Here is a 21,519-nt window from a genome sequence, read left to right as displayed (position 1 = left end):
TAGTCAGTATTATGCTGTTTGAATGCACATGATGTGCTTAGTGGAGAGGAAGAAGCCCCTTTATCAAGCTTATCAAGTGTGTTTCATTAACTTTGTCCTCTTCCTATGGTTGGATATGACATATTCTCACAAGTTCTCAGTGCACAGCCAGAACATATAAAAGTATCAGGCTCTAGTGTCCTCAATGAGAAAAATGGGAAATACTAATATTAATTTGTTAATTTGGTGAAGATAAAACTAGAATTTTATAAATTGATTGAAAAGAGGTCCATGAGTTTACAGCTAAACTTCACAACCTTTCTTCTGGACTTAGTAACTGCAAATACATAATAATTTCATACTCAATAGATAAAATTTATTACTTTTGAACATGAAAACAAATGTATCTTTGATCTGTTTCATGCTTCTCCCCACACCTCATCTTCCCTGTCTATTTTGGATGATACTGCCATCTGTTTGTCCTTGTTGGTCATGGTGCTATGCAATGTCTTGGGAACTGAAGTATGTCATCTGTATAGAGACTCTAAGGATGAACTTGTTTAGCAAGAATATGAGTCAGTAGAAGACAGAAAATAAAAATTCTTAAGATTTTATGTGGCCCAGAGGAAGGTTGTATGGAGTAATGGGGCTGTAGTGGGTGCAGGGCATCTCCTTTTCTATTTTCTTACCTGAATTTGCATCTCTAGCTAGTGGCACATGCTATTAGGAGAATGAAGGTCTTTTTTTTTTTTTTTTTTTTTTTTTTTTTTTTAAGAACCATAAAATAAAGCACTATTCGAAAAGCTAGAGAGCTACACATTTAACTTATCTTTCCTCTGTGATGCTGGTGGAACCACTTGGCATTTCTGATCATACCTACATGCTTAGTTGATTAATGTTTTCCTGCTTTTAAAGTCTTACCAGATGCTTGAATGACCTTGAATACAAATTTGGACAATTAAATTATTTTATTTTTGCTGCTCCATGAATATAATTACTTCACTGAAAAAAAAACTTGTATACGAAAGTTACAATTTTCCATTATTATTTTAGATGTTTATTTAAACTATGTTACATTCAGTTAAAGTAAAAATAGAAATAGTTCAAAGATACTTTTGTATTAGAAAGAGATGTGAATTGCTTTTCAAGAATGACAGCTATTTTCCCAGGGGCATTTGTTTACTAAACATGGTTAATAGAATAGTGACCAATGGAAAGCCTAGAATAAAAAATTTCGTGGAATTTCCCTATATTTGATTGTAAATGAAACTTGTTCAATCATGAGATGAATTTTTAAAGTGTTTCATGGTCTCTTATGGACATTTCCCCTACTCTTTGAGTAAGAAAAAAAGAAGAGAAGAAAAAGATAAAGGCTTGTGCTACCCAAACTAATAGCACTCCCACTCAGCTTCAATTTAAGATGTAAGTAAGTGAGCATTTCTTAGAAAATAGTGCATGCATTCCCTGGTTCAGCCTCTGAGCATGGTGAGTGTTATTTCATCTTTGCATTTCTGTTTGCCTGTGGCTGGGAATAAGGACAGACTGGGAAGGGAAGGGAAGGGAAGGAAAGGTTCTTACTGATGTGTTCAGCTTTTTGGGGTTCTGCTTGGTATTAGCCCACATTGGCCTTACTTGTTGCAAATGGTGGAAGCTTTTCCCATGCTACTATTCTGATACCCATAGGCAAGTGTCCTGGTAGTGACTGTGTTACAACCAGCTTTACAGTACTCATAATCCGTAGGTATTCTCTAACTTGAGTTATTTATCAAGGTCCTGAATTAGAGTCATCAACTTTAATATACTGTTAATCTAGGTATATACTTGTAGTTAGTTCTCTTTTGGGAGGAACGTTAGGCCTCTTGAATTGGTTTAGTTTATAAAGTGTTCACTGAGATAAATGTTACAACTCAACCTCAGAACTTTACTGTAGTTATTGAGCTATGCGTGCTCAGTCCAGAATCATTCAGGTGGAATCCCAGCAGCTGGCTGCTCACCTCTACCCACAGTGCTTCTTGAACAGAGTGAGAACATAAGGAGGTGTTAGTCTAGTGCAGAGTCCCAGGCACACCAGTGTCATGTTGGACCTGAAGCCATCAGTGGTGGTGTTCCTTTATGTACAGAAGTGAACTGTGTACAGTTCTCCTGCCAAAGCCTAAAGCTGCCCAGGAACTGTCCCCACATTCTAGTTAGTAACAGTGCTGCTAGGAATTTCAGCTGGGCCTCAACACCATGGAGTAGCACACTTCCTTGCTTTAGCTATGGCCAAGTTTTGGAAATCTGCTTCCAGAAGTCAGACATGGATGTGAACTGTTCTGTTTTTTTACTGTAATGTTCTTTTTTAGACTTAGATAAACTTTGTAAAAATATAAACTTAGAAAACTCAGGAAAACAAAATTTAAAAATCATGTTTCCTGATCATGTATGTTAGTATAGTTATATTTACTAATATAAATATGTAGGAAAGATAGAAAAGTAATCATTAAGAAAGAAAACCTGAATAGTGAGAATACATAAGCTACTACATAGAAGTCTCAATCTAAGAGTAGTTTGAGTTCTCTCTCTCTCTCTCTCTCTCTCTCTCTCTCTCTCTCTCTCTCTCTCTCTCTGTCTCTCTCTCTCCTCTTTCTCTCTCTCTCTCTCTCTCATTATCAACTCTTTGTTTTAAATTCTGATATGTGGAAATAATAAAATTCTTTTAAAAATCATATTGACTTTTTACAGCCACACATTGAAATTATATTGTTAAAAATAGAAATAAATGTTAATTCAAATAATTACTGATTATTAATTAAAATTATCTTTGCCATGTTTGTGTTTTGAACAAACACAAATCACATGTCTGCTTTCTTAGACTTTTACCAGGTTTCCTTTTGCAGCAAGATGGTAATGTTGATTTAGAAGCAAAGTTATTCTCAAACTATGAAAAATGAGAAATTAAGAGAAAAGAAGGAAACTGTTCTCACCTCTAAGGGGGCTGCTTGTCTCTTCTGTCTCTCATTCTTACTTTTATTTTTATTTCTATGACATTGATAGTCAATGTAACATTCTAAATTAAAGTTAAGACATTTCTTTTTGTATGAAACACTGTAGCTAGCAAGGTATGCATTTTAATGAAATATAGTTTAAAAATATATTTGGAGTATATGGGATGGATGCCTGGTGTAGTGTCAAACCATAAAACTGAGAGAACCCACTTCTGTTCTTTAACTGCTTGTTCTCGTGTCACATGGAATACTCTTTTGTATCTCTGCCTCTGGCTTCTCTTCTGTAAAATGGGCTCAAGAATTTAATTGACTGCCTTCACCCCTTGCAAGAACATTGAGGACAGATACCTTGAAGTCTTGGAGGACAAAATGCTACCTTGTGTATTTTTTGATACTAACTTACCTTGTAAGTATGTGCTTTGTGTTGTGTACAGTGACACAGTGTGACATTGTGAACTTTTTTATGAGAATAAAAGTTCTTTGCATGCTTTAATGTTAAACTGTACTTCTGTTATTAATGTCTTATATTTTCTGAACTTGATTCTGTTCTATCTTAATAATGTAGTAGGGAGTGTTCACCTGAAGCCTATGTATTTTATAGTGTTCTGGTTGGGAAGCGGAGTATAGATGTTTTCTGACAGTCTTAGAAATGTGCAGAGTTGTACAGTTTGGTTAGGACTCTGCCCCAGATCTGTAGTGTACAGAGGACTCACTTTTCAGCTTAGGAACAGGCAAAAGGAGCCCTCTGTTGTTGCTCCATTTTGGGGTCCTGTCCTGTGTCTTCCCCCCTCCCCCTCCCCTCCACTGACCTGCATGCCAAACCACTAACAGAAAGCCAGGGAGAGCTTCCTGTTTTTAATGTAGAGGAAGTTCAGTGAAGGAAGACCCCCGTCAGGCTTTGAAAGGCTTGGATTCTCATCGCTATGCTCCCCATACTGGTCCTCACTTTTTCTGTCTCAGACTGTTTTCCATCACAATCCAGTGAATAAATTTCCTAGGTAGTTAAGGCTGTTGTTGCATTGGATGCTAGAGCCTATACAATTCTGAGATGATGGTTAAAAATATATGTTGTGAAGCTGCCTATAATTATTTATATGAAAATTTCTATACTCTATGATTTTCTTTGTATTTGCATGTGGGCGTAATTCTCAGAGCCTAAGAGCATTGTTGTGTAACCCCCATTATCATCAGTGAATGTGTGATCCCTTAAAAGAATTCCTGAGTGCTTTTTGTTAAATGTTCTCTGATCAAACTTACAATTATAAAGTAAAAGAAATATGGTAATTTTCCTGTCTGGTTAATATTATGAAGTTTGGTAATTTTCAGTGCTGTGGTAAAGTTTACTCAAGTTTCTGAAAGTATTCTGTTTGTATGACATCTGTTATCATTCTTTTCCAGAGAATACGGTCAACTGTGGATGAAAAAGAACAAAAACAACTTCTCATGGATTTGGATGTAGTAATGCGGAGTAGTGATTGCCCATACATTGTTCAGTTCTATGGTGCACTCTTCAGAGAGGTACGGGTAAACTATTTGGCTTTTAGCTGATAAATGCATATTTAATTTGGATGAGTAAGAAGATGGCAGGATTAAATTCTGATCTTCAGCAAAGTGACCCATTAACAAGGAAATTGTCTCTCATTATTGTAGTACAGAGCCATCCAAGTTAACCTGTAGGTTCTTCTTTCTGCTTAGGATTGCTTTGGCCACTCATTGGTTTGTTTTGTTATACTTTCCTTACTAGTTCTAGAGAGGAACTCCAGTGAAATTTGGACTCACAGCTTCTTACATTAAAGGATGATTATCTTCTATACAAATGTGAATAGTTCTGTATATTTGTGGTTGTTATTTCTGAATCCCATGTTTTCTATTAAGAATGCTTATATTAATATGTTTTCTATTAAGAATGTGACACATCTGTGTATCAGTACTTCAGTGTAGATTTTTTTTTAAGAATTATTATGTTTAAATTTTTTTGGTTAGTAATGAAATTGGTGTCATGACGACACCTTTATTTTTTTAAAAAGTAAATTTTTAATTAAAATAAACTTGTATCACTTTTCCCTTCCCTTTTCTTCCTCTAGCCCCCTTTATGTGTATCTTTCATTACACTTTTTTATTATTTGCCCCACCCACCTGCCCTTCCTTGCTTTCCTTCCTCCCTGTTTTAGTTAGGGTTTCTCTTGCTGTGAAGAGACACCATGACCATGGCAACTCTTATAAAGGAAAACATTTCATTGAGGTGGCAGCTTACAGTTCAGAGGTTCAGTCCATTATCATCATGATGGGGAGCATGTAGGCATGCAAGCAGATGTGATGCTGGCTACATCTTGACCAAAATGCTGCAGGAAGTCGACTGACTGTCACACTAAGTAAATCTTGAGCAAAAGAGACCTCAAAGCCCACCCCCACAGTGACACACTTCCTCCAACAAGGCTACACCTCCTAATAGTGTCACTCCCTTTGGGGGCCATTTTCTTTCAACCCACCACATTCCCTGTTGCTGAGTACCTTCCATTTTTTAACTGTCACCTTTTCTGCTCTCATGTCAGTAGTTAGTACCCCTTCTTATTCACTTTATTCCCCACTTCAGACTTCTTCCTCCCCTCTCAGATCCTATTTTACTTTCATGTCATTTCTGTGTATATATATGTATATATACATGTATACATACATATGTCTATATGCGTGTGTGTGTGTGTGTATTACATATTCTGCATGTGGCATAAAATATGCAGTTTTTATCTTTCTGAATCTGACTCATTTTGCTTCATATGATTGTTTCCTGTTTCATCCATTTTCCTGCAAAGGATATGATTTTATTCTTTACAAAAGAATAAAATTCCATTGTGTATTTGTACCATATTTTTAAAAGACCATTCATCTGTTGGTAGACATTGAGGCTGGTTCTGTACTTTGTGAATGTACAACAACAGATGTGAATGTGGTAGCATATCTGATAGGTTGATTTAGATCTTCACATGTGTACCTAAGAGTGGCTATGGCTGTATCATATGATAGTTCTACTTTTAGCGTTTTTGAGGGCCTCCATACTGATTTCCATAGTGACCGTACAAGTTTACACTCCTACCAGCAGTTTATAAGGGTTACTCTCTTCCTACATCTCCATCGACATTTGTTTTCTTTATGAGAGCATTTTGACAAGGTGAGATGCAATCTTAGAGCAATTTTAGTTTTTATTTCTTTGATTGCTAAGCATTTTGAAAACCCTTTTTCAAATGTTTCTTAGGCATTTGTATTTCTTCCTTTGAGAATTGTCTATTCATTAGCTTACTTATTGATTGGATGATCAGATTTTATTTTGTTGTGTTTAACTTGTAGTTCTTTATAGATTCTAGATATTAATCCTTTGTCAGTTATATCGCTGGCAAAGACTTCCCCCTATTCTGTAGGTAATTACTTTGCTCTATTCCTGTTTTTGTTTTTTGGTATATAGAAACTTTTTAATTTCATGTAATCCTGTTTGTAAGTTTTCTTAGAATTGCTTACATGCTGTTGAAGTCCTTTTAAAAAGGCCTTGCCTGCACCTCTGCTTGGAATGTTCTACTTGTTTTCCTCTAACAACTGTAGGTCTTAGATTAAGGTCTTTGTTCTAGTCAATATTGGATTTGTATGTGTGTGTGTGTGTGTGTGTGTGTGTGTGTGTGTGTGTGTGTGTGTAAGAAGATAAGGACCTATTTCCCTTCTTTTATGTTGAATATCCAGTTTACTAGCACTATTTGTTGAAGAGGTTTCTTTTGTAACTATATTTTTAACACATTTGTCTAAGATTTCATGGCTGTAGCTTTCTAGAGTCATTTCTGGGTCCTGTTTTGTATACCATTGGTCTCTGTGCTGTACCACCACTATTTCTGCCATTGTGTGTCTCTGGTTGATATAGTTTCAGATCAGGTATTATGATGCCTCCAGTATTGTTTCTTCTTTTTAGTATTGCTTAGTATTCATTTGTTTGATTTTTATTTTGCTTTTCTTACTAGTTATATGTGGAATCCCACTGAAATTTGGATGGGACTGTCTTGGTTAGGGTTACTATTGCTGTAATGCAACACCATGACCAAAAAGCAACTCAGGAAGGAAAGGGTTTATTTCACTCACGGTTCCATAGAACAGTTCATCATCAAAAGCAGTGATTTCAGGAACTCAAGAAGGGCAATAACATGGAGGTAGGAACTGATATAGAGGCCATGAAGGGATGCTGCTTAATACTGACTTGCTCAACCTGCTTCCTTATAGAACCCAGAACCACCAGCCCAGGGGTGCCCTACCCACAATGGACTGGGCCCTCCTCAATCAATCACTAATCCAGAAAATGCCTTGCAAACTTGTTTATAGCCCAGTCTTAGAGAGGCGTTTTCTCAATTGAGGCTCCCTCCTCTCTGATGACTCTAGCTTGTGTAAAAGTGACAGAAAACTAGCCAGAACAGGGACTGTGCTGAGTCTGTAGGTTGCTTTGGGCCATATATATCCAATTATCACAATGTTAATTCTATTCATTCATGCTTTAGAGGTCTTTCCATCTTTTAGTATATTCTTCAGTTTTTTCCTTCCAGGCTTTACAGTTTTACCCTCCTGATTAGGGTTTTCCTGGGTATTTTACTTAGTTTTTGAAACTGATGAATGAGGGGTTTGGTTTTTTGTTTAGTTTTGCTTTTGTTTGTTTGGTCCCTTCTCCCTACCCTCCAATTTCTATCTGGGCAAGTTCATTGTTTGTATATGGAAAGGCTACTGAGTTTTATATTTGTAGTAGATATAAATACAGTTTCTGTCTTAGTTACTTACCTTTTGCTGTGAAGAGACACCATGACCAAGACAACTTAGAGAAGAAGGGTTTATTGAGGCTTGTAGTTTCAGAGGGTTAGAGTCCATGACCATCACAGTGAGGAGCATGGCAGCAGACAGAAGGGCAGAGAGAGCTTACTGGGAATGGTGTGGGCTTTTGAAACTTCAGAGCCCACCCCCAATGACACATTTCCTCCAACAAGGCCACACCTCCTAATCCTTCCCAAATAATCCTTCCTCCACTAACTGGGGACCAAGTATTTAAATATCTGAGCCTATAGGGACCATTCTTATTCAGACCACCACAGCTACTTTACTGTGGTTACCACATCTAGAGTTTTCTGATAGAGTCTGTAGGGTCTTTCAAAAATAGGATCATGTCAGCCAGGCACGATGGTGCATGCCTTTAATCCCAGCACTTGGGAGGCAGAGGCAGGCTGATGTCTGTGAGTTTGAGGCCAGCCTGGTCTACAAATTGAGTTTTAGGACAGCCAGGGTTACACAGACAAACCTAGTCTCAAAAAAAGAAAGTAAGAAAGAAAAAGGATTATGGCATCTGTAAATAGGGATTGTTTGACTTCTTTTTTTTTTATTATTATTATTTGTATCCTTTTAAATTTCTTTCTCTTGTCTCATTGCTCATTGAACATTATGTCAAATAAAAGGGGACACCCTTGTTTCTTTTCTGATGTCAGAGCAAATGCCTTCAGTTCTCTTAATTCACGGTAGTCTAGACTATAAGTTTGCTATGTGTGCTTCTAACCTTAATTTCTTTAGGGCTTTCATCCTGAAGGAATGTTACACTTTGTCAAAAGCCTTGTCTGTATCTATTGAGATGATCATGCGATTCTCTCCTTGAGTTTTATTAATGTGCTGCATTATTTTATTGTATGAGGTGACTTGAATGAAAAATGTCCCCCATAGGCTCAGGCATTTGATACTTGGTCCCCAGTTCCAGCTGGTGGCACTGTTTGGAGAGTTTTAAGAGGTATGGCCTTCCTGGAGTAAGTATGGTACTGGGACAAGCTTTGAAAGTATATCTTCACATTCGACCTATAGTTCATTCTCTGCTTTGTGCTTGTACTTAAAGATAAAAACATTTGGTTTCCTGTTCCTGCTGCTGCTTGCCACCATGCCTTCCCACCATGATGGGTTCTTATCCTTCTAGACCCATAAGTCCAAATATACTTCTAAGAGTTGCCTTGGTTATGGTTACAGAAAAGTAGTATGCATAAGTGTATGTGTGAAACAATCCTTACATTACTAGAATGAAACCAGCTTGATTTGATATTTATGGGTTCTTGAATTTGGTTTGCAAGTATTTTGTTGAAATACCCTCTGTGTGTGTGGGTTTGGTGTTATTGTAATGGCAACTTTGTAGAATAGTGTTCCTTCCTTTCTATTTTATGGAGCAGTCTGAGGATGTTGGGATGTTGGTGCTGGCTCTTCTGGAAAAACCTGGTCAAATTCATCAGTCAGTCTTTCTGCTCCTGAGCTTTTCCTTATTGGGGGATTTTATTACCACTTTAATTTTATTGCTCCTTGTGGATCTGCTTAGTTGCTTTTATCTTCTTGACTTTATTTTGTTAAGCTATATATGTCTATAAATTTATCTTTCCTAGATTTTCTAGTCTTTTAAGAATATATTTTTAGCCAGGTGGTAATAGTGCATGCTTTTAATCCCAGCACTTGGGAGGCAGAGGCAGAGGCAGGTGGATCTCTGTGAGTTCAAGGCCAGCCTGGTCTACAAAGAGAGTTCCAGGACAGCTAGAGCTGTACACAGAGAAACTCTGTCTTGAGAAAGAAAAAAAAAAATATGTATTTTGAAAGCAATTCCTAGTGATCCTCTATCATTGGCATATGTAGTAATATACCCCTTTCCAATTCTATTAATTTTAATTTTCTCTAGTTAGATTGACTAGGGGGTGTACCAGTTTTGTTTATTAGTGCACCAACTTTTTCTTTTCTTTCGTGTGTGTGTGTGTGTGTGTGTGTGTGTGTGTGTGTGTCTGTCTGTCTGTCTCACTGTCTCTCTCAGACAGGTTCTGTCTGTGTAGCCCTGGCTGACATAGAACTCACTCTGTAGACCAGTCTGACCTCAGACTCAGAGATTTGCATGCCTCTGCTTCCTGAAATGCTGCTACAAATGGTGTGGTCACCATACCAGGCAAAACCAACTTTTTCTTTGATTGCTTCTGTGTATAATTCTTTTTGTCTCTCTTTCAGTAATTTTTGCCTTGACTTTCATTATTCATGAATGAATAATGTTCTTGGAATGTATTAGGCTCTTATTTGTGATTGCTCTGATTTTTCTTCTAGTGTAAGTACTCATAGCGATGTATTTTCCTCTTAGAAGAGCAGTAAGTGTATACTGAAGTTCTGGCAAACTGCTTTCATTTTCATTTGGTTCTGAAAAACATCTGGTTTTCTTCCTAATTTCTTTATTGGTACACTGTTCATTCCAGAAAGAATTGTTCAGTCTCTTGGGTGTTTGTTTGATTTTGTGATTTTTCCGGCTATTGATAGTTTATTAGTTTTTCTACTGATTTGATAAGGTCTGGGTTGTTATTTTGATTTGTTTATTTGTTTTGTGAACACTTGCTTGTAAATTAGAATGTGTCCAGTCATAAAGAAGGTTCACTGGGCTGCTCAGATTCCATATCTGTTGTATGAAAGATTCTAGAGATACCTATTAAGTTCATTTTATCCATGATATAGTCTTCATTTGCTTGACCTGTTAGGGTCTTTGGCAACATTTTATAGTTGGTTGTTGTGTAAGGCTTTTTCCTGTCTCATTAGACTCGTTCCTGTGTGCCTTATTGCTTTACTTTCTGTTGTCAATGATGTATGTATAAATATTTTATTTTTTAAATGGTGGTTGTTGGTGTATAACTATGTTGTTGAGTTTATCTAGATTTCATCTTTAGGAATTTTCATCTTTAGGAATTTCATCTTTAACATCTCATCTTGTTAATTCAGTATTTTATCATCTTCTGCCTTTGTTTCCCAATAAATTCACATTCAGGAATTTCTTTTCTTTTCTTTTTTTCCATTTTCTTTCCTTTTTTTTTAATTAAGGAATTTTTTGTTCATTTTACATACCAACCACAGGTCGTCCCCCATCCCCCCCATCCCCCCCCACCTCCCTTCTTCTGTTGTGTGTTCCAGGCACCTTTGGCTGAACATGACAGGCTGTCACTGTCACTGCTCTTTCTGGTAGCGCAGGTGGTTTCCTCCCATTCTTACCCCTCCTTCCTGTTCCTTCTTCAAGCCTGGCTCATGGCTTTGGTCTGTTTGTAGCTATGGACAACAGGGGATGGCAGAGGGGTAGAACTTGGTTGTGTCCCTTAGAACCTGCAGGGATGTCCTTCTGCAGCTGCTTGCTGTCTTTCCATCTCATCCTCAGTTCTCAGTTTCTTCTTCCCTCCACCCCCCAACCCCGCACCATCCACATGCAAGGCACTTTATGTTTTACCTGTGCTAACTCACAGGACCTTTATTACAGTCCATAGACGGTAGTGGGCAGTCTCATTTCATAGAGGAGCAGGGAGGAGGCCTAGGCCTATATAAACAGAAAGTGGCAGGCCTCCCAGGCTCTCAGCAGGAGGGGTCTTTCCACCCCAAAATTACTTATTTGATGGTGGGGGTCTGAGTGCACTGTAGTTTTCTCTAATAGAAAGCTATAGTAAATCTACTGAGAGGTGTCTTTAGAAGACAATAAAATTGTGTGTGTTTTTGGTGGAGAGTTTTGATTTTTCTGTGTGAACTATTCTCTGAGAATACTGTAGAAAGTTAACATTGAGAAGAAAGGAAATGTAAAGGTTTATTATGTCAAATATGCTTTAAAAATGTTCCCCAGTCACTTAGTGACATAAATGTTCTAGTCCTATTACTCATCTCAGTGTTCTTCAGTGTATGCTCTTCACACTTGTGAGGTGAATGTGCTTGTGCTATGAGGCCTAATTGAAGAAAAGACTCAGGGAAGCTGCATTCTCTGCAAAGCTCAGTCACTAGTGAATGAATTTTCCCTTAAGGGGCATTAACTTCTTTAGTCTAGAACAGGCTTGAGAGTTAAGAGGTTACTGGGTAGAAAACCTTTGAAACTACAACTGTCTCCATAAATTAGTGGCAGCATCAAAGTTGTTGAAGATGATTTTCAGCATTATCTCTGATGGTAGCTTTTCTCCTTTGGTCAGTGCTGTTTACCCTGTTCCCATGGACACAGCTGCTAGTTCCTTTCCTGCTGAGGCCCTGCGCTTTCTCCTACCTTTCCTGCCTATCTCTATGACCACGGTGTCAAGGAAAGGAACTTAAGATCCTCTCTCAGTGTGGTACACCGTTCTCAGTTTTGACTTATTTAGTTTCTGTAGCTTATAGAATATTAAAGATGTATTCCTATTCATGGGGTGATTCTATCAAATGTCAGTCTGGCTACAGTAGGCTCCCCTTATTTGCAGGAGGTACATCCCAAGGTGTATCCAGTGGAAGCCTGACACCTCTGATATTACCAAACTCTTATATTGTTTTTTCCTGCACATATACCAGTGAAAAAATTCAACATAATATTGACACAGTAAGTGATAATCATAATTATATCAATCATAGGTGTAATAGTTATAATACCTTAGGGTTACTTGAAGCACAACTACTGTGACAGTTGGTCTAATAACTAGTGTGGTTACTGTAGAAAAATGGCTATATGTATACTAGGTACTATAGAAAACACGGCTCATAGGGTGAAATGCTCACTCCCATCAGTGGTGGGATGGGGTAGGACATCACAGGGTGTTCTCACCTATGGAGGTAAACACACAATTTGAAACTTAGGAATTGCTTATCACTAGAACACTGGTTGTGCTGTTATCAGATCACAGTGACTGCAGGAAAAGCAGGAACTTCTTCCTGCTTCTCTATGATAAAATTGTTTTCCTACCCTGTCTTCATGGTTGCCAGCACTGATTTCCTGAAGACAAACAAAATAGATCCAGTTGTGCTGCAGTAGACAGTGGTACCTGCTGCATGGAGCAGACAGGGTAAAGGAACACTGAGCGAGCTGACTCACCTCACCAAGAAGGCTTCTGGTCTGAACGAGGTGGCATTTGCTATTCCTTTCTAGCTTTCTAGTTTGAGAAGTTTTAGTAGTTTCTCAAGATAAACTCTTTTGTCAAGAAGAAAGAATAGTTTTCCATATATTTCCCAATTTTTTGCTCAGTTATGGCAAAATTTGAAATTTTTATCAAAGTACAAAAGTTTTCTGTGTAAGTTAAGAGTGGATAAAATAGTGCTGAAGAGATGGCTCAGCCATTAGAAGCACTGACTGCTCTTGTAAAGGCCCCAGGTTCAGTTTCCAGCACACAATTACCTGTATGCAGCCCTAGTCTCAGGGGATTTGACATCCTCCCTTGGCCTCTGAGGGTACTGCACTCTCTCACACACAGACATACTTGAAAAAAATGAATAAATTAAAAAACACCAAAAAGAAAAAAAAAAAGAGTGGGTAAAACAAGCTGTAGTCACGTAATTATGTTTAAATGCAGGTAGGCTATTATTCCCGGGTCCTTAATGGTGAATAAAAAATGATCATGAGTTGGAGGTTCAGTGTAAAAGCAGAGCAAGATGTCTTCCTTCTGGATTCTGTTTCTCTCCTAACTAGGGGAGGCACCGGTGCTTAATATTGGGATTTTAGTGGTGATAAGCTTCTGTTGTTTTACAGGGCGACTGTTGGATCTGTATGGAGCTCATGTCTACCTCGTTCGATAAGTTTTACAAATATGTATATAGTGTGTTAGATGACGTTATTCCGGAAGAGATCTTAGGCAAAATCACTTTAGCAGTAAGTATCTGGCTTTCACACCACTGATGTGTAACTGGGTGAAGAAGTTGCTGGTATTTCTGAATGCACATGCTATTGGTCTTCGCCTCTCTGGGAAAATCATTTTTAGTAGGATAAGAGATAAAGTCATTTTTGTGCCATAATTAACATAATAGGTCTGAGGAACACTTTTCAAAATGTGATCTGTGAGTATTACATTGTTGTGCTTATTCAAATCTCAATGAGCTATAAGAGACTGGCTTAAGTAAAACTAGAAATGCAATTTTATATTTGTTTCCCTTGTTGTTTTAACTATCTTAAGTAGATTATATCCCTAAGCTAATCAGAGTGGCAGAAGTCTTTTTGAAGCCCCTTAATTGAAGCTTTTCGACAAGGTATGTTTTGCTGTGGTTTAAGATTGAGGATTATTCAATTTAAGCCATTTAAAAAGTTGATGTGCAATCTTAGTAGCCAGCAATGATTAATTTGATCACTTCACTTTTACTAGAAGACCAAAAAGGGAAAGAGTTCTCTTGGGAATATGTGTTACGGTTTGAAAACTGGATTCACAATAACTTACTTTCTTGCTCTCACCTTTATTTGATGAATGTGTACAATTTATTTTACAGTGGAAAAGGCAACTTATTTTTTATAAAGCAAAACTGATAAGACATTAGAATCCCTGAGAACCTGAGCCAGATATACTTGTCTAGTTAGTTGGTGTGTGAGCTAAATCATACTGTGGTTACATGTTACTTCTGATTTCTTTGAATCAGTCCCTTCCCCAAGCTAGCGTGTCAGTTGCCAGTTTAGTGATTTCTAAAGCTAATGAAACTGATATAAAAACATAATTTCTGGACCCTATTTCAGTTGTAAAAGATGTGTGCATTTAGTAGACTTAAATTTTTGAGTAATTTTGAAACTTTTTTTTTTTTGGTTTTTCAAGATAGGGTTTCTCTGTGTAGTTTTGGTGCCTGTCCTGGATCTTGCTCTGTAGACCAAGCTGGCTTTGAATTCACAGAGATCCTCCTGGCTCTGCCTCCCTAGTGCTGGGATTAAAGGCATGCACCACCACTGCCCGGCCTAAATTTTTGGTTAAACCATAGTTAATAAGTTGCTTTAAGATGGATAATTTTGTTAAAATTTTGTCACTGCCAAATTAATGATTAAATTTAAAATTTTTCATTAGCTAGCTAACCTAAGATATATATTTTCATATAATACTATAAACTGAGTTGAACTAAAAACTTATTGATTGCTCAGATGAATATGTAAATCTTACATTGATAGTTTGTTTAGCACCCCTCCATTGTAACAAGCTACTGTTGTCTTAGAACTTGCCACTGTTTACCACTGTTCACAGTATTAGAATTCAATAGTACTATACAGTAGAATAGTACTGCAGCACTATACAATAATAGAATTATGATAGTAGTTAATGGTGAGTGAATATTATTTGTGTTGAGCCAAGATTTTATAACATAATTTTCTTGGTAACTCTATGGTAAGTATATCCCATTTTTATAGATGGTAAATCCAAAAGCATGGATATATTAATTTGCCTTGGTATTTACAGTTTTAAGTTGTTGATGATCAAAACCTCCATAGCCTGATCTCATAACCCCACTTAACTACAGCATAACAGGATAATTTGTGAAATTTGGAAAACAAATATAAAATTATTTTATCATGTATTGTAATATATATAGTATGAACATGAATAACTTAATTAGTACGTGTGTTTGTGTTTTTCAGACTAGTAATCACCTTTTATATTAAGCACATTTTAAATTACTCTCTGTAAAATCTCTTGCTAATTAATTGACCAGTGAACACACAGGAAGGGTTTTACAGATAATACAAGGTGGTAATTTCTACATTTTTCATATAATTCCTCTGACAGCAAAGACTTGACTTCTTCTTTTTCTTTCTGTCTTTCCTTTTTCTTTCCTTTTTCCTTATTTTAAACAGCAAATGTACTGGCCTGTTGTCAAGTCTCTGTTGCTTCCCTTTCTGAAGAAGCCTATGATTTCTAATCATGAGTAGTATGACCCATGACAGGATAAGTTGCTGCTGGCTGAGCAGATATGCCAGATCCGCAGAACTTACATCAAGGGTTTAGTGAAAGAGTATGAAGAACTGAGGATTTATGGAAATTATCACCATCATGGATAGTAGAACCAGTCCAGTGAACTTGTGCTATTTTTATGATTGTACAGGCTTGAGGTACAAAAACTATACAACTTTTTAGTGACTTAATATGTAAGTCATGTTACTGTTTTCTTAACGGTCAGAGAGGACCATGAAAAGGCAACTTTCCAATGTAAAAGTGTATGCCATTGTCATTCAAAATACAGAAGGATAGCATTTGAAATGCTAAGCTGAGAAAGCATACAGAGGGCATGCAGGCTATTGCTTGTGATAGGTGGTTGGGCTATTTTATTAAAAACACAAAAGTCTTTATCCCACCTCTTCTTTTTCTCCCTAGACTGTGAAAGCACTAAACCACTTAAAAGAAAACTTGAAAATTATTCACAGAGGTGGGTATGGATTGCTTTCTGTGGAATAGGAGTCAACTTTTTCTCCTTAAATTGGTTAAAACATTTTTTAATGAAAACTACCATAATACTATATAAACTTTCATGGAATATTTGTGTTTGTGGCCAACAAAACAAAAAACCCAACTTATCAAACAAACACAGAGAAACCCCAAGTGGTGTATACCTTGAAGCATCAGGGGTTCTTTAAATGTCCATCTAACTGAGTAAGTGTTTTAGATTTACAATTACATTTTGCTGCAGATTCTTGATCTTAGTTAGAAATAGTTACTCTTGATAATGAAGCCTTTTGTACAGTTCAAATGTACCAATAAAATTGATAAAAGGGAAACATAAATGGCTAAAAATAAATCACTCATTGCCCAGTATAATTGATGACTGCATATGGTCAGAGCATCAGAGTGGCCATGCAGACATTCAAAGAAGAATCTGAGGAGACAGTACCTTAAGGCATTCTCCCCACCCCCGTTGCTGGAAATTGAACCCAGGTTCTTGTGCATGCCTGACAAGTGCTCCCTACCACTTAGCTACACTCCCAGTCCCTATACTCAAGCATTTTAAAGCCATGGTATTTCTCCTATGAAATGTTTCTTCTCACTTTAGAGCATGTGTTTGTAAAAGAGACTTAAAATTCACATTATAAACTGAAACTCCCCTAAAACATGACCCGTTTGTAAAAGCATTGATTGTGTGGCATTAATGACCACCTCAGCTCCAGGTATTACTTCTAGACCCAACAGAAGCAATACTGAAGAAAGGACTCTCACTTCCTGGATGACTTTTTTTAGCAGCACGAACATTTTTTTTTTTTTCATGTTTGTGTTCTATGTCACATTCACTAGAATTGTCCCCTGCTCTAAGAACAAGAGACTTATCCTGATAAAGCTGAGACTAGTCAGGAGCCACGTTTAGAAGTGTGGATAGAAGCCTTGACAAGATGCAGATTCCACGAGAAACCTGGGATGGGAGGATTAGGAATGGGTGTTTTTAAGAGGTGATCTGGGTTTGTTAACGTAGGGGAGCTTTTCTAGACTTTTGGAATGATATATAGATGTTTTCTGTGTCTTAATTTATTAAGTCTTCCATGATACTGGTAATGAAATAGATAGAAGGATTGTGATAGAAATAGAGAAATTGGACAGCATAGGGGACATTTTGACAGTCAGCTTATTGGCACATTGGTAGTGATTATCATTGAGGAGGACCTTTGGCTGTTTGCATGCTGAACAAGGCACAATAGTTCTGAAAGTCAGAGAAATGAGTCAAAGGGAAAGTTGTTTGGGAGAAACTGGAGAAAGCCATTTAAGATCAAAAGACCCTGAGAGGGGCTAGAGAATTGGTTCCGCAGTTAAAAAGTGCTTGCTGCTCTCCACAGGACCCAAATTCTGTTCCCAGCACCCACCCTGGGTGGTTCACAGCCTCCTGTACTCGAGCTCCAGGGGATCTGATAGCTTCTGACCTTCCAGAGTCTCGGCCTACACTTAGACACACACACACACACACACACACACACACACACACACACACACACACACACACGAATAAGAATCAATCCTAAAAAAAAAATCTCGTAGAAATAACTGCATTTTTTGAGAATAAATAATTTTTTCCTTTAAAATAACACTTTCATAAATTAAAGCAATACTTAATGAAATTGTTGGTTCATGCTAGGTTGGTATACCTTATACTTTGTTTTGTAATTGTTGACATTTTTTGAAAATTAGCTTAGTCTTAGTCTATTATCTGATAAAGTTCATTCCTCATTCTGACTGCTGAAAACCATGATTTGTTTGTGTTTTATACATGTGAAGATGTTATGTCTTCCAGCTTGTTAAGTTATAGTGGTGAAAGGAGTTGGCCTGTTATATTACAGTCCTAGTCTCTTTTTAGTTTCATGGACAAAGTCTTACTCTGTAGCCCAGGTTGGCCTCAAACTCTTGGCAATATTCCCCCAGCAGTGTCACAAGTGCTGGGAATACAGGGATAAGCTACCACCTTTGGTCTTAGTTATTGATGTGTGTTTAAAACATAAATAAATGATAGCATGTGCTAAGTGAAGTTTTGTTTCTTGTATATCACAATTTAAGGACTCAAAATTTTCAGCAGTTTCGACTGCAGTACTTTGGAGTTGCTTCATTGATCAGTTGTATACTGAATGGCATGCATCTCTTGCAGATATCAAACCTTCCAATATTCTTCTGGACAGAAGTGGAAATATTAAGCTCTGTGATTTCGGCATCAGTGGACAGCTTGTGGACTCCATTGCCAAGACAAGAGATGCTGGGTGTAGGCCATATATGGCAGTAAGTGTGCAGCCAAGTCTCTTGCTTGGCAGTCATTGCATAGAGAGTCTGTGCCATTTGGTGCTAGGTATAAGGAATCTGCCTTCAGCCATGTAGCTTCACTGTGCTAGAATATCTCTCTCCCTAAGCATTTCCAAGCTTAAGTTTTAACTTCTGGAAACATTGCTAAATTATTTCAGTGCACTCCTTATACACGTTAATCCTCTTGTTTGGCATTTAGGATTTACGGTCTTTCCTGATTTTTGTTTTCATTGTATTCAACTCACCCAGTCAACCAGGTGATAAATGGTCCATGTCTTTGTGTTCTTTCTATCTCTTGTACTTTCTTGGCCATAATAGATAATCAGTATCAGTTGAGAGATATATGTTCTAGGCCGCTGAAGGATGCTATTAGAAGTTCAGTAAGAGTTACTTGGTACAGGAACACAGTCCCTGGCAGAATGCAGTGTGTCTTGCAGAGTCAGAAGCTGTGCTCCAATTGTGATTTCTTACTTCAGGGATGGATGGAACATAGCAATAAATGCAAAGCTAGAGACCTTAGGCATTTAGCAGGAAGCAGCTTTTACCTCAGGAAGACAGATGGACACTGTCCTTTCAGAGCTTCCCTGTTTGCTGTATCCCTGTATATTTGCATGACCTATTCCACAGGCCAGATTTTGAACTGCATTTGATTGGTGTTTGGTGTGTATATTTTAACACCCCCCCACCCCCCACCCCCCGCCGCCAGCAGTTTCTTCTTTTAGTGTCCATGGTCCTTTAAAGGAGAGCAGCATACTCCTATAAGTGATGATAAGGTTTGCTGGTGTTGATTGAGCCTTTTCTCTCAGTCTGTTTCAGTACTGTAGACTTTTTAAAACCTCCTCTTTGATGGGGGCATGGGGGCATGTGTGCCGTGGTGCATGTGTGGAGGTCAGAGGGCACCTTCATGGAGTCAGTTCTCTCCTCCCACCTTTACATAATAGATTCCAAGAGTTGAACCAACGTTACCAGTCTCAACAAGCGCCTTTACTCACTGAGCTATCATGCCTCCAAGAATTAAAATAAAGATAGTTTGTCCTCCTTTGTTTCCTTCATGATTGCTTCTGTAAGTGTCACAAAAGTTTTTAGTCAGAATAATCACAAGCTGGATGTTCAAGATTTTCTGACATGCTCTGGATGAATGGGCCTGGTGTTTCTTCAGATTTCATATTCATTTAAAACCTTGAATACATTTTCTTCCCTACATTACTCGGAAATCAGTTTGCCTTCAATTCTGTTTCTTACTTCAGTGTGTGATCATGTGGAACACAGTGCTGCCTGTTCTTTACATGTGTTCTGTTGCTTGGTATATACATGGGCTTCGTGTTTAGAAAGCATTGCATATGAAATGTTTCAGTATTGACAGTACTTTAGAATCGTTGCATTGTCAGTACCCTGTTTATTAGATTATTTGATTCACTTTTTCTACAAATGAAAATGTAAGTGTGTGTGTGTGTGTGTGTGTGTGTGTGTGTGTGTGTGTGTAGAAAGACATTTTCTTTTAGAATCTGAGCTTTGTGAATGTTGTCTCACCCGATAGATGCAATTTAGAAAATCCTATTTTCATCATGTTAATTAGGAACAAATGGCATAGCAGATTCAAAGACAAGCAATCAGAATGATTGGACACATTTGGTAACTGCCATGACTGACACATTCAGTAAGCATACAGCCCAGAGAATAACTAAGCATGTTACCTGGCTCAGAGCTGGTTTAGTGCGAAGATTAGCTGGAACAGTGTTCTCTGTAACAATATGGTTTTATTGTTGTTCTTGTGATAACAGAACACCTAAAGCTGAGTACTTGTAGGGAAGGAATGTTAAACTTGTAGTTTTAGAGGCTGAAAGTTGAAGACTGAGTGGCTCTCATCTGTTTGCTTCTGGTGAGAGCCTTCAGCTTTACCACAATATGGCAGAGAAATGGAAAGGGAATTGTCTGCATGCAGAGAGGGCTAAAGGGCCCTGTTTTATAACAGCCTCTTCCCAGGAGACCTGACTTAAGAGCCCATCACCAATCCTTTCTGAGTCCCCCTTTGACCAGCTAACTTCTTTAGAAGCCTCACCTCTTAATGGTCTGTTGTCTAAATAATTGACTGTCTTACTACTGACATCTTGGGGACCAAGCCTCTAGCACCAGAACACTTAGGAACAAAACATACCCAAACATTAGCACAGTACGATGTTCCTTAAGAATTGCTTTTTTTAATTTTTTTTTTAAAATTTTATAGTTTAATTTAATTTTACATATCAGCCACGGATTCCCCTGTCCTCCCCCCTCCCCATCCCTGGCCTTCCCCCCAGCCCAACCCCATTCTCATCTCCTCCAGGGCAAAGAAAAAAATTAATTAATTAAAAAAAAAAAAGAATTGCTTTTGATTCACGCAAGTCTTAAAGATGTAGCTATTGTCCAGATATAGCCAACTGTTCTGAATTCTGATAATTTTTAAAGAAAGAAACGGGCCGTGTTCTTGCGTAGAGATATTGTTCTGAGGCCACCAAGAAAAGGAGCCTAAGGACTCAATGTTCTTCCTGACTTTACCCAACTCTGGGACAACTGTATCCTACAGGCCTATCCTATCCTACAACTTTATCCTACAGGCCAACTGTAACCTCTGCAGCTCTGATATTACTGGATCAAATGAAATAGTCCTATCAATTGGTTTACAGAGGCCGACATTAATATAATACATAGACAAGAGTATTAATTTTGAAAGCCTGGAAGTAGCTTAACTCTTCTGGATATATTGTAACATATCAGAAATGCCTTTTGCTTGTATTTTTGAAACAAGGTCTAATGAAGCCCAGGCTGGCTTCAAATTTGGAATCTTCCTACTTCAACCTCCATTTTATAAGGACTGGAATCACCCGAAATGCCATGTGGTAGGCTTTTATAGTTTTTTTCTCAGTCTAGAGAAGCTAGAATTACTCTTTAACTTGTTGAATGTAAGGAAGATCTGAAATATAGAATTTTTGCATAATGTTTTATATGGAAATGGTTTATAGTTTGCCAAGCTCTCTTTCCCCACATAGAAATATGTGAATGTATGCATGTGTGCATGTGTGCGT

At 37.7% G+C, this 21,519-nt stretch overlaps 1 protein-coding gene across 6 annotated transcripts in view; it reads left to right on the top strand.

The window, feature by feature from the left end:
• The window catches only part of Map2k4 (mitogen-activated protein kinase kinase 4), a 95,282-nt gene that overhangs the window by 60,675 nt on the left and 13,088 nt on the right, over positions 1–21,519 (top strand). For all 6 annotated transcript variants that reach the window (XM_076542617.1, XM_076542619.1, XM_076542618.1 and 3 more), the window contains 4 exons: positions 4,362–4,481; positions 13,477–13,596; positions 16,064–16,115; positions 18,309–18,436. In XM_076542617.1, the coding sequence (XP_076398732.1) occupies positions 4,362–4,481; positions 13,477–13,596; positions 16,064–16,115; positions 18,309–18,436 (420 nt within the window). The remainder of the gene's footprint in view (positions 1–4,361; positions 4,482–13,476; positions 13,597–16,063; positions 16,116–18,308; positions 18,437–21,519) is intronic.

This window comes from Peromyscus maniculatus, chromosome 8 (assembly GCF_049852395.1).
Source record: "Peromyscus maniculatus bairdii isolate BWxNUB_F1_BW_parent chromosome 8, HU_Pman_BW_mat_3.1, whole genome shotgun sequence".
NCBI classification, from domain to species: Eukaryota; Metazoa; Chordata; class Mammalia; order Rodentia; family Cricetidae; genus Peromyscus; species Peromyscus maniculatus.
This window is presented reverse-complemented; position numbering and strand designations above follow the sequence as displayed.